Here is a 16,113-nt window from a genome sequence, read left to right as displayed (position 1 = left end):
CCTGCCCTCTATGGCTTCATCCCTCCGGTCGTGGCACCAGGCACATAGTGGAGGCTCAGTCAGAGTTTGTGAATTGCATGGAATTTTTGTCATCTTCCCCTGTGTAACAAAGGGACATTGTGGGGCAGCAGAGAAGCTGAGCCTGGAAGTTGGCTGGACCTGGGTTCAAATTCTAGCTCTGACCATTCTAGCATGACCGTGACATGACCCTTACCTGTAAGATGGAGCTACTACCCCCTGCCTGAGAAGTGTACTTTGAGAGCTAAGAACAGTTCTGTGATCTGAGTGTCTAGTCCCCGGTGGGTGTGCTGGGTGTAGAGTCTCTAGCAGCAATCATCACGGGTAGGAGTCCAGAGGCATGGAGCACAGTAAATAGCACCAACCCTGCTCTGGAGGGCGAGCTGGGTCCACGCCTTCCCAGGGTGTCTGGATTGTTCCTGTAGAAGGGTGCTTGGCTGTCAGAAGCACGGAGCCATCCCACCCTCTCAGAAGCACCACAGGGGGGAAAGCAGTCTTGCAGAGACCTGTTTCTGATGGTTTACTGATGTTTTTTTCTGTTGCTTCTGGATGGCCTGTAGATACATTTTATTTGGTCTGCACCATGATATTGAAGCATGTGAATAGCTGCCATCTGATCTGGGGACTGAGAGATCTCACCTAAGAATCTGGATTTGCAGCTTCCCCTAGAAAGTAGAGGAGCTGGCCCTGCATGCCGCCGCCCCCACCCGCCATCACAGCGGTCTGCGAGAGCATCCCGCTTCACCTGGGGTGCTGTCTCTCTCCGAGTCTTGCACATGTGTCAGGCCTTCACCCTGGGCGCTGGGCGCCCCGGCCACTGCAGCATGGGCATGCTGGGCGGTGTTGGCATCTGTCCACCTGCTCTCGGGAAGGACGCAGCTGCCTCGCCACCTTGTCTTCCTTGGCTTTGAAGCCTCCTTTTTCCTCCCAGCCGTGTCCCACCTGAAGGGGCCTCCCTGGAGGCTGGCTGTTCAGGCAGAACAGAGGAGGAGGGGCTCTGGAATCAGCTCCTGTCCTGGCACTGCTGCTCCTCAGCTGTGTGATCCTGGCCACGGTACTTTACTTCTTTGAGCCTTACCTACTAAGTGTTGTTGGGGTTAGAAATAACGTTCATATCTGTCTCCAGTCAGGTCCTGGCATCCGACACGCACTGGCTGATGTTAACATTTTGTTTCCAAGATGCGTCTCTCCGCCCATCCAGCCTGTGGCATCAGCAGTTAAGGATTTGTACTGATCATAGAGGCTACAATTAAGACAGTTAGAGATGGTCCCGTGTTAATGCTGCTGTCGCTGCTGTTAAAACCTTCTCTAAACCAGACCCTCCATGACCATCCTGCTTTCAGTAGACCATGAAATGATCCAGGGCACTGTGAAGGAACTTGCTTGTCGATAATGAGGAGATGGCTGTGCGGTGCCATCTGTCTGCCCAGTGATGGCTGTGCTGGTCAGGGGCCAGCATGAGCAAAACGACTGCATAGAAGAGTGTGGAGGGGAGGAGGGTGGGGCCCCAGGGAGCCCCCAGGAAATACACGCAAGCACTCAGAATTTCTGACCGGGCTTTTACAGCTCAGTGTCAGCCTCTGGAATTGTTAGACTTGGAGCTTTTCAGGGCAGAACACATCTGAACCCAAGATCTCCCTGGGGTCTTTGGGTCCGATGGAGGGAGGTCCTGGGCGTAAACAGGTGCAGACAGGAAAATACCACATCTCTCCTTGCAGGTTTTCCTCTTTGGACTTCAGGTACAGAACAGTCAGTTCATGCCATTGCTTGGTTCCCAGTACCCTGATCTCACTCTTCACTCTGAAGTCTCAGACCTGGTGTTCCTCATGCCTTACGCCGTCAGCCTAATGCAAGTAGCTGCTCCAGTGTGTTTGGTTCATAGCTGTGGATTTGTATGTTTCCTTCTAGAATATGTTGCACTGTTGTGCATGTTTTTACTTCACTTACACGGCGTGGTGCTACAGTCTTCGTTCATTCACTTTGCCACTCGGCATCCTGTTCAAGCTCTGTTCGTGGGGCACCTGTGCCTGTACTTTGCCTCTGTAACTGTTCACGATATTTTCGGGTGCTCATCCGCCACATTTCACTTACCCTTTCCCCTGGAGATGCCACTAAGCAGCTCCTGGCTCCTCCCCACTCCAGAACAGCACAGCAGCCAGTCTCCTTGTCCGTGACCCTCACCGTCCAGGATGAGAATTTCTCTGGGATAGAAACTCACAGTGGGAATTGCTGGGCTATGTAGTGTACTATATTGAATTTGACCAGATACTGACAGATTGCTGAAAACTATGGTAGTTTTAAAGGCAGCAGGACCTGAATTGTGCCTGCTTCTGAAAAGGAAATCACTCTGTATTGAGTGTCTGCTGTGTGTTGAGAACAACTCCAGTTTTTGTTTTCCACACATTATCTCATGTGATTACACAGCGATCCTCTGGGATAGGCATCCTTTTTTTTTTTTTTTTACTTGTACAGAGAGCTTTTCATTTATTTTATTTTTTAATTTTTTTATTTTATAAACATTTTTTATTGAGTTATAGTCAGTTTACAATGCTGTGTCAAATTCCAGTGTAGAGCACAATTTTCCAGTTATACATGAGCATACTTACCTTCATTGTTGCATTCTTTTTGCTGTGAGCTACCACAAGGTCTTGTACATATTTCCCTGTGCTATACAGTATAATCTTGTTTATCTATTCTACATTTTGAAACCCCAGTCGGGACAGACATTCTTGACATCTGTGTTGCACAGGTAGAGAAACTAAGGCCCAGAGAAGTGGAGTAACTTGCACAGGGTCACCCAGCTAAGTAGCAGCTGGAGCTGAATCAGAGTGACTCTTGCGGACACATCATGCTGCTTTCCTGAAGAATCCCAGGTCCTAGGCCAGGCTTCTATAAATCTATAGAGAGCACTCTAAGTTAAAGAGCATTTGATTAGATCAGACATCTGACGTCGCTGGTTTTGTGTGGCCTGCACTGTTTTGTTTTGATTCACCTGGTCCTTAAATTTTATTATATTTCTTTTCACAATTTTCAACATTTAAAAATCTGGGATATCACATAAAAATCTAGGTGATCTGGCAACAGTGCGCCCACTTTCCCAGGAGACAACAATTGCTGGGATTAAAGCAGCGGCTGCCCCTTTCCAGCTGACCCTGGACCCCCTGGTGGCCCCACCTGACATTGGAGCTTGCAGCTCTGGGAAGAGGCATCTTTGCACATGGGGAGTGTTTTTTCTCCCCTCTGAGTTCTTCCCAGTAAATACACAAACCGGCCTTTCCCCTGGGCCCTGCCCAGCTGTCCAGCCTGCAGTCTCCCTTGGCTGCAGAGACAATGACAGAAAAATAGGCTTTAGCTGTGCCAGAGCCTGCGGCTCTCCTGCCAGGAGATCATTTGTTGTGTCCTGTCAAGCGCCCAGGCACCACAGTGGAAGAGATGTGTCAGACTGGCTCCCACCTGCAGGGGACAGGCCGCCGTGCCCAGCCCACCTTGAGGAAAAGAGGCCGCTCTGAAGCCTCTGTACGTAACCCTCCCTCAGGGTTCTGTTGCTACAAAGACGAGACTTCATCCAGCCACAAATACTTATCGCTGTGCCAAGAGGAACATTTTTAGAGCTATGGTGTTTGGTTCACCCCATGTGAACTGTGGGACTACTTTGTTTTTTTATTTCTGTTTTTAGCAAAACTGTAGGACTCCTGCCGTTGTGAATACACTGACCCCAAGAACCAGGGTAGCACTGTGGTTATGAGCTGAACCCAGACAGACGTGGCTCTAAATCCCGACTCTGTTCTGCCCTAGCTGGGTCGCCTTAGGGAAGGTACATCATCTCTTGGAGCCTCAGTTCCTCCATCTGCTAAATGAGAGGGTTAGTATCCACTACATAAAGCTGGTGCCAGGGTGCACTGAGATATAATTCAGGCAAGCACTTCACGTGGTACTCGGCACATAGTAAGCTCACAGCAAAGGTTTTATCATCATCATCATCATCATCATCATCATTGTCATTAAGGGAAGCATGTGGGGGGGTGGGTCAAGGTACCTTGAGCCCAGGGTTGGGGGTGGTTTCTGTTCCTTTTCTGAGGTAAAGACTTGCTTTCTTTCCTGTGTTTACAGTTCAGGTGCTGGGGGGATGGGTATGCCTTCACGGCAGGCGGAGACCAGGGTTTATCTTCAGTTTTGACAGTTAGTGTAATTCACTGACACCACATAGGTGCTGTTTTACAGTCTCCAAGCTCGGTCTTGTCCTGTATTCCCTCCCTGAGCTGCGCAGCCCTGAGGGTCTGATCTGTGCCCCACCCCCCACCGTTTTAGGGTAAGGTATTGTGAGCGATGGGGCTTGTCCACAGCCTCACCCAGGGCGGTTTGAGCAAGAGGAGGAGAGGCTCTTGGATCAAAGCGGAGCGCAAGCCTGAATTTGGTGCGGGCATTGGGCCCCCCCGCCCCGGCCTTTTTTGTGAGGGGAGTGTGGAGCTGACTTTTGGGTCTGTGATATCCTGGGAGTAAATAGATAAATTCCCCTTTTTCTTCCCATCACAGGCAGCGTCTCACTCAGAGGCAGTCACAACCTCGGGGCTGCCGACAGTCAGAGATCTTCACGTGTGTCATGTGGAAAGCTCTGTTTCAGATACAACAGGGAGGCAGCTGGGTTTCCAGCAGCCCCTTGCCCTCCCCATGGGGGGCATTAGCATGTGCCGTGGACAGAGTCAGAGGACCGGCTGCACATCCCTACCCGGTAATTCTCCAGGTCCGTCGGCTTGGGCAGGCCTCTTCCTTTCCCTGCACCTCTGATTCCTCATCTGTGAGATGGGAAGACAAGAGAACCTGCCTGGGAAAGTCGTGCAGAGGAAGAAACCATATAATCGGAGCGAAGGCCGTAGCAGGCGCTCAGAGGCGGGCGGCTGCTCCCGCTGCTGTTACCACTGTTTTTGCTGATATCGCTCCTGCTGTCTGTTATTATGCATCTATTGTGAGGATGTTTTTAGTGTCTCGGGAGTTTCTGTTACCCGTTAGAAAGGCAGGGTTTGTGGCTTTCTTTGCCTTTCCCACACCCAGTGTTCTACACAAAATAGGAGGTGGCAATTTAGGGCAGTTTAGCAACTTAGTGCGAAAACAGGAGTAGGGTTTGGATCTGGCCTTTTATAAGGCATTGGAAAGGATGAGTAACTGTGTCCGTCCTCTGTCACCACCTCCCTCCACCCATCCCTGGGCAACGGGGAAGGGATTCTCAGCGTGCTCTGCGGTTTAGGGGGTTAGACGCGCTCCCAGCTGTCAGTGCGCCTTCCGACTGTAAAAAGCCACTGCCTTTAAGAAATGTTGATCCTCTTTCTCCTTCAAGTAAATATTATTGAAAATACTACCAGGTGAGTAGGAGCAAGGGCTCTGGTGTTAGAGTGCCCGGGCTCAAGTCGCAGCACTATTGCTTTCTCCTGGTTGGCTTTGGGCAGGGATGGCACGTAATATCCCTGAGTCTCAGTTTCCCCAGCTGTGAAATGGGAGTAAAAATCCCAGCCTCACAGGAGGCACACGCACAGGAGGAAATAGATAAATTCACATAAAGCACGTAGAGTGGTCCATGTTGCCCGCAGGCATCAAATTGTCAGCTCCTTCCTCTTCCCTCCCTGAGTCTTAAGCGCCTGACCCCCAGTGTGCGCACCCAGTCTCGCTGCCACACCCTCTGACCTGACTTCACGCTTTACCGCTGGCCTCTGTCCACACCCCCCGCCACTGAGAGGGTCTCACCCCTGCACCCTGGGCCGGGCTCCCCTTGCCCTCCACCCGGCCCCCCTCACCCCTCAGGCCCTCCATCTGGATGATTTTCCTCCGTCACCACTGGCTGAAATCCTCCCCAGAAGGCCGGAAGTGCCTTCCAATCCCCAGCAGCCCAGCTCTGAGGGAGAGCCACCCTCCACTCTGAAAGCTCTTCCCCGGTTCTGCCACAGTTTTGTCACCGCCCCCCGTAGTGACACCAGGGCTTGTCATCTGATCTCAGGGACCTTCAGCGCAGGGTCGGGCACGTCAGCCTCCTAGAAATGTGCTGGGAGAGGGGAGGAGTTGTAGTCGCCCCCTCCCCCAGCGCCGTCTCACCACAGGCCCAGGCGCAAGGCGGGCTTCGGGGCAGGTGTGGACGGGCGGGTGCAACTCCCTCCGCACTGGTGCCTGGTGGACCCTTGAATGTATGAATGAGTGAGAGGCCATTCATGCCTTTGGGGCAGAACTGGGTGTATTTCATCCCACCTAAATGGGCTGGCGGAGGAGGTGTCAAGTAAATGTTTGCTTAGATGGATAGCTATGTAATACCTCAGGGACGCAATAAATGTTCTGAGAGGGAGACGCTGGCCCCCCCACGGCTGGGCCTGTTTCCTGTCTTCCTCTGTCCTTCCCAGCCCGTTACCAAGCTGCTTGCTTGGTGAACAGTGGCAGCACCGAGTCGCCGGGTGAAAGTAATTCAGTTAACAGGGCTTTGCTTCCCTGTCCCTGCAGGAGAGGCAGTGACTCTGGCCTCTACATTAATGGGTGTCTGTCAAGGCCGATGGCCTGAAATTCTCACTGAGGGTGCCTTTGAGACACATCGGCCTTCCCCCCTCCTCCCCAAAACTGCTCCACATAAAGCCTTCTTCCACCCCCTCTTATTCACACCTGTGTCTTCCAGTTGGTGATCACCTGGGAAAAAGCTTGTTAAACAATAGTTGTGTGAGCCAGCCAGGTGCTCCCCCATCTGTTTGGCCCAGATGTGAACGTCAGGACCTCCATGCTGACCCCTAGAAACCAAAGTCTTGGTGTAAAGATTGGGAGGAGAATTTCCTTTTTGAAGTTTGCAATTTTAGTATTTTCCTGAGTTAAGCAAGTGAAGATACTCTGCAGTTTTGCTAAAAACACCCTATCAGATGCTTATCACAGGGGCTGAGTGATGTCTGGGAAGCGGTCATGAGCGAGGGTCCATCACTCCTGGCTAGTCCTTGTTGTCAGAGGTCTCTGCCTAGAGGGTTTGAAGTGCTGATTTCCCTCCTCAGTTTCCCATTAGCAAGGGCATGATGGTCCCCCCAGAAACAGCCCTCAGGCATCGGCATTGGGAGCCCAGGCGTTACCCTTGTCCCGTCGCCCAGTTCCAGCTCGCCGTCTTTGCCGTGGCTGCAGCTGGTCCCCACGCCCCAGGAGGATGGGAGTGGGCCCACGGTTCAGAGGAGCAGCATCCACACCTCCCAGCCGACCCGTGCTGGCGAGAGGAGAGGCAGATTTTCAGTGCTCCAGGGGCAGAACAGAGTGATGGGACAAAAGAGAGCTTTTAAAAACCGAAACCTCCTCTTTCCAGTCTCATGGGAGGAATAGCTGATTGTCACTCTCTCGCTTAAAATACCGGTTGCCCCAAAAGTAGAGTTCAGATTCTCTGAAGTGGCTTCCCAGCTTTGCCCCTGGCCTCACTGCCCTCCCCGCGAGCTTCCCCTCTCTCAGTGCCCCTCTCATCCTGACCCCGTGCTTCCCTCCGGCTGTGGTCTGTGGAGTCTCCCTCCAGGCTGTTCTCTGACCGGAACCCCCTTCTCTCCCTCTGTCTTAGAGCAGAGTGGACACAGCATCAGCTCGGAGGCAGCCTTCCGGGGGCTAATTCCTGCCTCCAGCCCTCAGTGGTTCAGTGTCTGGGCGCTGATGCTCCCCACTCTGATTCTCAGCTTCCTCTCCGTGAAGTGGGAATACTAAGAACTAGCTGTCTCAGTGGGCCTAAATAATTAAATAACATAGTTAACAAATTATTTATTTACTATTATTAATTATTGAGTAATTGTTTATTATTTATGTGTTTATTGTTATGTAAATATTGAATAATTATTAAATAATAAATAATAATTGAATGATATTTTAAAATTATTAATTAATAATAATTAATAAATAAAATAATGCCTAAGTGTGCTGAGCCCAGCGCCCAGCAGAGAGAATGTTCAGTGAACATTAATGTTAAGGACTCCTCCTCCTGCTGCTACTGCAGCTGTGATCATTATCATCTCGCAGGATCCTCTGGGAAGGCCCTCATGCCCCCGCAGCAGGCCTTGGGCATATGTTCATCAGGGGTATCCGTGGCTTTATGGCGCTGTTTTGTAATGATTCATTTGTCTTTCCCTTTGACTGTAAGCTCGGTGAAGGCAGGACCTAAGTCTTACTTACTCCTTTGCTCACGGGGCCGGGCTCACAGGAGGCCCCCGAGGAGTATCTGCTGCATGAATGAGTGGACTAACGTGTGACTGGCTCATCGAATGAACGACTGGGTGATTGCAGCCCGTCAGCACGTCCCTCCTGGGTCGCTGGCTGTGACACAGAACTCCAGAGTCGTGGACTTCATGCCGGGCTCTCTGGGAGTCTAGTCGCCGTCCTGGAATCTTCTAGCCAGTGAGGCGCTCTCGGAGCCACTGACTCCGAAGCAGCCTCTCTCCACAGGGCCTGAGCTCCCTGCTGCTCCTGATGGACGGGACCTTCAATATTCTTAGATGAAAATAGGAAGGGACTCTGTGAATGTGGGGTTGTGGGGAAGGGCCCCTTGGAGGGGTGGGATGTGATGGAGGAGGCTGTGTTGTCAGGAACCAACCAGCAAAGAAAATGTCGGAAAGTGCAGGGGACGGGGGTCCGAGCGTTTGTTTCAGGAACTTAGTTCATCGCCTTGTTCCCAGCGTGCCATCGTCTTTAAAATAGCTATTCTTAATTTGATGGTGTCTTTATCTTCTTGAAGCTCAAAATAAAATTAACCTTTTCTGGAGGGAGGAAAAAATAGTCCCATTAAAATAGTCCTGAGTGTTCTTTTTGAAAGAGAGGACTCAATCCCGGGGCTGTTATTAGCCCTCAGCTGTAATTGACAATAGTATTAGGGTAGGAATGTCGCAGCACAAGGTGACAGCAGGGCCACCGGCAGCGAGGGCTCATTAAGCGGCCACCAGAGGAGGCTGGCAGATTCCACGAGCCGGGCTTCCGTCCAGCCCCCTCACTCCTGTACTGCGTTTTGGCCGCAGCCCTAGGAGCACACCCGGAAAGCTCACTAGTGCTCCGTGGTCCTTTGTGCACTGGCCCCTACCCAGTGGGGAAGGCCCTCCGGGGACGCTGGTCTCCTCCCAGAGGCCTCGTGTGACAGACGGGGTATCTGAAGGACCAGCTCCCTGTCTTTGCTCACTCGTTACTCCTCTGCCCGGAGGGAGTTTGGAACGAGGGAGCTGGTGAGCAGCTGCATCTCCCCACCCTGCTCCCCCTTCAGGGGGCTTGTCATCTCTCGTCTGGACTTGTTCTCCCTGGCGGCCACCCTGCCCCCCACCCTGTGAAATCCATCTCCCACATTTATATGTTCTTACAGCAAATGTTTATGGGCCCCTGCGATCTCCAGGCACTGTGTTGGGCTGTGACCATACTGGGCTGAACAAGACAGAGGAGGTCTCTCCTCCCTGGGACTATCGCGCAGAGGGAGGTGGAGAAGCGAGAGGCACAGGATGAACCAGTGAGGCCGTTCCAGGCAGCGGAGCTGTTCCCAGGCAGCAGTAAAAGCTCTGAAGAGACAAAAACAGGGACGGGTCCAGGAGTGCCCAGGCAACCTTAGTGAGTTTGTCCAGGAGGCCTCTTGGAGGTGGGGGCACAGGAGCAGGGACCTGAATGGCGAGACGTTCCAGGATAAGGGAGCAGCCTGGGAAAGGCCCGAAGACATCGGGAGGAGACGCCGTGCAGGACCAGGACGTGTTGATGGTGTGGGGATGGGTGGGAGTGGGGGGCGGGTGACGTGAAGTGAGGTCGGCAGGGCACGCTGGGGCCACATCTCGAAGGTTCCTGCAAGCCTTGCTAAGGGTTTGGATGTGCATGTTGGGAGAGTTCATGGGGAGCCTTTCAAGAATGCCAAGCAGGAGAGTGTCGTGAAAAGAGCTCTGCCTACAGCCCATCACCCCCAGAGCAGTCTTTCTAAATGCCCGTGAGATCACACCCCTCCTGCGTCCCAGCTCCATCGGCTTTCGTGGTCCACAAGGCTGTGTGTGATCGGACTCCTGCTGCTGCTCTGGTTTCTTCTCTCTGGAACTGCTAAGCCCGGCCATGCGGGCCTGCCTTCTGCCGCTCCCATCAGCCACACTTCCGCCTGCGGCCTTTCTACTTGCTCTTCCCTCCACCTGGCCTCTCCTTCCCCCACTGAGGGCACCCACCTAGACCCTCCTCCTGCCACAGGCCTCTTTCCTCCCAGAGATGCTGAAGCAGCACCCTCAGGAGTCGCTTCCCTCAAGTGAAGCCCTCTCTCCGTTCCTCATGCAAACTTCCCGCATGCTTCCCTGATGGCCTGCGGGCGGCAGCCTCCCAGCGCTTGCCCTGGCCTGGGCACCCACTGTCCACCTGCCCGTCCCCACCTCATACACATAGAAACTCCCCAAGGTAAAGCATCTTGCCCAACATCCAGAATCATCAGCATCTGACACAGAGCCTGGCAGGCGATGTTGGCTACCAAGTGCTTAGCCTCAAATGGTGGGGGCACCTCATCCCCATGTACAGGTGAGAAACCCCAGCTGTGAGTGGTTGAGCCACTGACAACAGAGCTGGCTAATGGCAGTGCAGGTCACCTGTAACATGATCATCTCGCAGGGTGGGCTCTTGGACGGTTTCGTAGGGCCTCTGGCAGTCCTGTTTTCTGGATCAGTGGTACAGATTCGGGGTCCCACGTGGGCCAGATAGGGGATGAGACCAAGGGGAGTGGGCTGGGTGGGATGGTGGCCCTGTGCTTCCTGCTAATATAGGCCACTTCTTGAGGGAGGCCAGGAATCTGGATTTGATGAAGATACACCTTGGTTTTAATGTCTTTAGGCTGTACAAGCCGTTAGCAGCTTGAGGTGAAAAAGGCAGAATCATCTTCCCCAAAAGCTCAGAACCCAGCTGATCCCTAAGTGGGAATCTGTTCTGAACCAGGGTGCCTTCCCCTCCTGGGGAATTGCCAGCTTCGTTCTGGGGTGAACTACACCCCTTTCTTAAAAATTCCAGAAGCAGTAGTTACATTTGAAAACTCAGATGTCTGAATATGGATATGGGGGAACACCAACAAATTACCATTAATTTTGTTAGAGGTGATCATGGCATTGTGGTTAAATTGGAAAATGTTCTTAGTATTTCAGAAATATACCCTGAAGTGTTGAGGGGTGAAATGTCATGATGATCAGAATTTACTTTTAGACATTTGAGCAAAAAGGTAAAAATGATGAAGTAGGGAAACAGGTTAAGACTTTATTGAGTAAAGGGTTACGGGGGTTCATTACACCATTCGCTCTGCTTTTTGCCATGTTTTGAAACTTTCCGTAGTGAAAAATGAAAGGACAGTCACGGGGAAGAATGTAGTCTTCTGTGAGTTGTTCTGAGGTCTTCCCTGCCCCGCTGCGTCCTGCCAGGTCATGTGCGCCACTCAGGGAGGGGGTGTCCACACCTCCAGGATGAGGCTGAGACCCGAGGCAAGGGCGTCCAGGCAGAGAGGCTGGAGGTCAGGCCCCACAGTGACCGTCTTCCTTCTCTGCATGCTGTGAATGGCTCCTGCTGCAGCCCACCCGCAGGTGCAAGTTCTGTGAACTGCATCCTGGTTTGGGGAAGCCTGTGGTTGAGAAGGCCCGTAGGTTTTTCTTCTGTAAATTGGAGAGTATCTTCTGGATTGAGAGCAGCTCTGACTGCCCTCCGGCTGATGACCTGGGACCCTGCCCAGCTGCCTCCAGCTTCTGAGCCCTCGGGCAAGCCCCTCGCCTTCCCGAGCCTCAAATGCGCTGTAAGGACGTGGTGCTGGGAAAGCGCTGAGCGCAGGGCGTGAAGACAGACTGCACAGGTACCGCTGCTTGTTCTGAGCTGCTCGGGCAAAAACCGCTCGGCTGTCAGATTCAGATTGGGTTTTTTCAGGAGTTGGCAGGGGTTTCCAGGGACCGGCTGTCTCGAGGAATCTGTGCATAGTGGGGAAGGATTTGGGAGTCCTCAGGGTGGTGGTAACCTTCCTGCCAGCTCGCTGTTGGCCCTGAGCTGGGTGAGAAGAGGCACAGGTGAAGGTGGGCAGATTCGACCCCTGAGCAGGGTCCTCTGACCTTCACCTTGGGGGTCCTCACCTTCCTAGGACCCTGTGGCCCAGCCCAGCCCCACAAGCAGCACGAGGAGCCTCCCCCAGTCTCTTCTTATCGCTTTTGTGTTTCAAGCGTCCTCCTTCCAAAAAAGGAGAAATCCCCACGAGTTCTCCCAGGGCTGATTATCCGCTTTCCTTCCTCCCCGCAGCGGAGCCTCTGAAGCTGCCCTTGAGGGTTTCTCGTGCAGATTAAAAACTAGGCCTGATGAGCTCCATTCCGCGCTTACCTGACACATTAACCGCCTTCCCAAGGAGGAGCATCTAATTGCCAAATGATGGGTTGGAACTTGGAGACCATGCAGCAGACTCTGGCATCAGACCAGTGAGCGGAGCCCGGGTGGCTGAGCTCGGGGACCAGGACCCACAGCTCTCCTGGCCCAATGCCTTCGCTCTTCCTGCCAGGCTGCAGGAGATGTCAGCCCCGGCCTGTGACAGCGCTGGTGGTCAAGGGAGTGGCTGGCGGCAATGTTCAAGTGCCGTCACCCTCTAGAGGAAGGTCCAGCTGAGGCAGTGCATCAGGGGGTGGTTTCTGGCAAGAAGACCTTGCTGCGACCTTGAGGCAGCAGATGCTCCATGTTCCTTCCTCCCCCTGGCACTCAGAGGAGAGTGTCCAGGTGAAATACAGGACATCCAGTAAAATCTGAATTTCAGATAAACAATGAATAATTTCTTAGTGTAAATGTGTCCCAAATATTTCATGGAAAGGTTTTATTGTATAGGACATACTTGAATCCTGAAAAATTAGTTATGAATTATTGAACATGGAGTTATGAATACTGAAAAATTCATTGTTTATCTGAAATTCACATTTCACTGGGCAACTTGTCTTTTTGCTAAATCTGGCAACGCTTAAGAGAGAGTCCGCCTGCTGTGCTCAGGTCCTTGGCAGGGCTTTTGGTGACTAGGTGTGTTCTCAGGTGTCTCTGAGCACGTGGGCTCATCCAGTAGACTGTTCCAGAGCCCCAGACTGGTGGGGGGGAGGGGAGGGCTGTGGGTGTCCCCGTCTACTTGTGGGCCAGCAGCCCAGCCCTGCTCTGAGCCACAATTTCTCCATTTGTCACGTGAGTCTCCTCAGAGTACAAGGCTTCTTGCGTCCCTGTGAGGGTGAATGACCCTGTTCTCCTGCCACCCCCCACCCCCCCGCTGTCCTCTTCTCCCTGGCCTCCCCCACCCCAACCGGCCCTCAGGCTGGAAGGAGCATCACTTCCTGCCCCCACGCTGGCGGCAGTTTCCTTGTTGTAAGCCAGGGTCCTCAGTGCAGATGCATGAGCAGGGTGGGTTCTGGAATCTGTGGGGCCCCTCGTGCCAGAATGATTGAGAATTTCAGCACAGGGACAGCAGATTGTCACGTAGGTCTGAGTTCTGACCCCGAGTGACTGCCCAGGGCGCACGCCTGGGGGTCGGCCTTGCCAATGAGGGCCAAGCAGTCACCAGGTGGATGGGTAGGAGTGTGAGCAAGGAGGGGCCTGAGTGCGGAGGGGTGGGGGCGGTGCAGACCTGGGCCCTGGACCTGCCTCGGGGCCTCACTGGCAGCTCCCTGCCCGGAGCGGTCCTGGGGATGGGGCCTTGCCGCTGCATCTCCTAGTTTTTCCAGAGAGGGCGGAATTTTTTTTTAATGAAATCTTTCTTAAATAGTGACAGCGGGTTCATATTTCGGAATAGTCCCATGAAGGCATTCTCTGGCGGGTGGCATCAAGTGTGATTAGTATGTGTGGATCTACTGGTGTCTCCCCCCTGGTCCGCGAACTCCACCAGGGCTGCAGTAGTGACCATCTGTGCCCATGATTCTGTCTGGGTCCCAGCACCACCCTTAGCACATTGCAGTGCTGAGGCCTCGTTCATTCCTGGAAGCACTCCGTGGGGAGTTTCATGGACCTGCTTTCCCCACCAACAGTAGTCACATCGCACGCATCTTCCCTGTTATTTAATGTGATTATGCGTGTTAAGCCTTTGCATGCAGCACTCGCTCTGGGTGGCCGTGACTGATGGTTGCGTGTTCTGCGGGTCATCAGTCTTTGGATGAGTGAGGAAAACATCCCTGAGCACGCCTGTCTGTCCTTTTTCCCAGGACGCCAAGTTCGTGGAGGAACGCAGGAAGCAGCTCCAGAACTACCTGCGCAGCGTCATGAACAAAGTCATCCAGGTGGTCCCCGAGTTTGCCACCAGCCCCCGGAAGGAGACCCTGGTCCAGCTGGTGCCCTTCTTCATGTGAGTACCGGTCCCGTTCATGTGCTCCGCCGGCACGTCCTTCCTTGAGTCTTCTGAGGTTGGGCTGAGCGTGTGTCTGCGTCCTGGACACCCCGTGTCCCAGCGGGGCCCGTGAGCCTGCAGGTGCTGGTGTGGAGACTCGGGCCCGGACGCTGGGAGTTTGAAGGGCTTACGAGAGAGCAAGTCCGCACGTGAGCATTGTTGATCGGAGGTTCTCAAGAAACGCGGGGCTCTGTGGTTTTATGCCTTTGTACATTTTGATCAAAGGGAAGGCTCATTTTCTCTGTAGCTCACAGGTGTTCCAGAGCTCAGATGGTCTCTGTCAGGCTTTTTTTAAGCACGTGGGGATGAACCCAAGGAAACATCTCACAGACTTAAGTTATTTTCGTATTCATTTGACTTAGGTATGAACCAACTTAGAACTACATATAAATTCCTTGTTCTTATATGTCTTATAAAAGTAAAAAAAAAAATTACTGGTGTCCCTACTTTATCACTGATTAGATACCCCTCTGTTCTACTAAGTCTCTTATTACATCGAGGCATTTACACCCTTGGATTCAGGGAACCCAAATGATGTTTTTAGAGTCTTAGCTGCTAGAGAATGTGATTAACACTCAACCCTTGAGCAACACGGGGCTTGGAGGTGCCCACCCCTTGCGCAGTCAAAAATCTTTATACAACTTTTGACTCCCCCGAACTTAACTACTAATAGCCTACTGTTGACCTTACCAGTCGCATAAACAGTCGATTAACACATATTTTGTATGTTTCTGGTATACCTACAACTATTTTATGCATTCACGCCATAGCTGGCTTTTTAAAATTTTTTTGAATATTTCTAGGCTATGCAGTTTATCTGTGAATTTTTTCAAATGGTTGCAGATCTCCAAAAAATTTTCCAATATACTTACTGAAAAATATCCCTGTGTCAGTGGATCCACACAATTCAAATCCATGTTGTTCAAGGGTCAACTGTATACTATTTCTAAAATGTTATCATCATAACGGAAATAAAAGATATGAAAATCCATATAGCAAAGCTGTGGATTTCTGAGAGTGGGGCTGGGACTCATCATTTGAGAAACACGGGTTTGCTGGACAGAACAGGTTTCCTTTCGCCATAGGTCTTTAAAATGGTATGCGGAGGAGGGTTGGGCGATCTGTTTCATTCTAACAGTGGTGCTGTGACTCAGAAACGGGCTTATTTCCACTTCTGTCTTATGGGGAGAGCCTTTGGCGTCAAACTTCCCAGCATTTCCAAGTCGAGCTTCCAGTGGACAGACATCGGCAGGACTGCCCCTCTTACCTGCCTAGGGCTTTGAAATTGCAGCCAAGTCACTTGCTTATGTCTTCCTAGTTGCTTCAGGACCTTTGTGCGAAGATACAGTTTTACCTGTGCTGCCCGTGATAAAGAGATGCCTTTCCCCCCGAAATAGAATACACCATATGGAAAACTGTATTTTTCTTTTATTCAGTTATTTCTGCTACCAGGGCCTCCGTCTCGCTATTTTGAAAGTGCCACAATAGTTCATGAGAGGAGGTCCCCTTCTTCTTTTGAAGGTAGCCCCTGGCCTGCGATGCTTGATGGAAATCAGCCTCTCACTGAGTCATGTGCATTTTGGCCCAATTTCCTGATAAAAAGTGAGTCAGAGGGGCGGTCCTAAGACCCCGATGTGAAGAACAGCTGCCCCATCAAGTCTGAGAAGACAACATGGCCTTGCACAGGCGAGCTGGTGTCCCCCTGCAGGGTGGGCGGCCCAGGCGGCCCTTGTGGAGCGTTTACCAAACATCAGCCCACAGAC

At 52.3% G+C, this 16,113-nt stretch overlaps 1 protein-coding gene across 1 annotated transcript in view; it reads left to right on the top strand.

The window, feature by feature from the left end:
- SNX29 (sorting nexin 29) overlaps nt 1–16,113 on the top strand; it is a 478,692-nt gene that overhangs the window by 422,519 nt on the left and 40,060 nt on the right. Inside the window, exon 20 of the mRNA XM_072942171.1 lies at nt 14,169–14,308. Within this exon, the coding sequence (XP_072798272.1) occupies nt 14,169–14,308 (140 nt within the window). The remainder of the gene's footprint in view (nt 1–14,168; nt 14,309–16,113) is intronic.

This window comes from Vicugna pacos, chromosome 18, assembly GCF_048564905.1.
Source record: "Vicugna pacos chromosome 18, VicPac4, whole genome shotgun sequence".
NCBI lineage: Eukaryota > Metazoa > Chordata > Mammalia > Artiodactyla > Camelidae > Vicugna > Vicugna pacos.
Note: the sequence above shows the minus strand (reverse complement) of the source record. Positions and strands in the feature narration are given on the sequence as shown.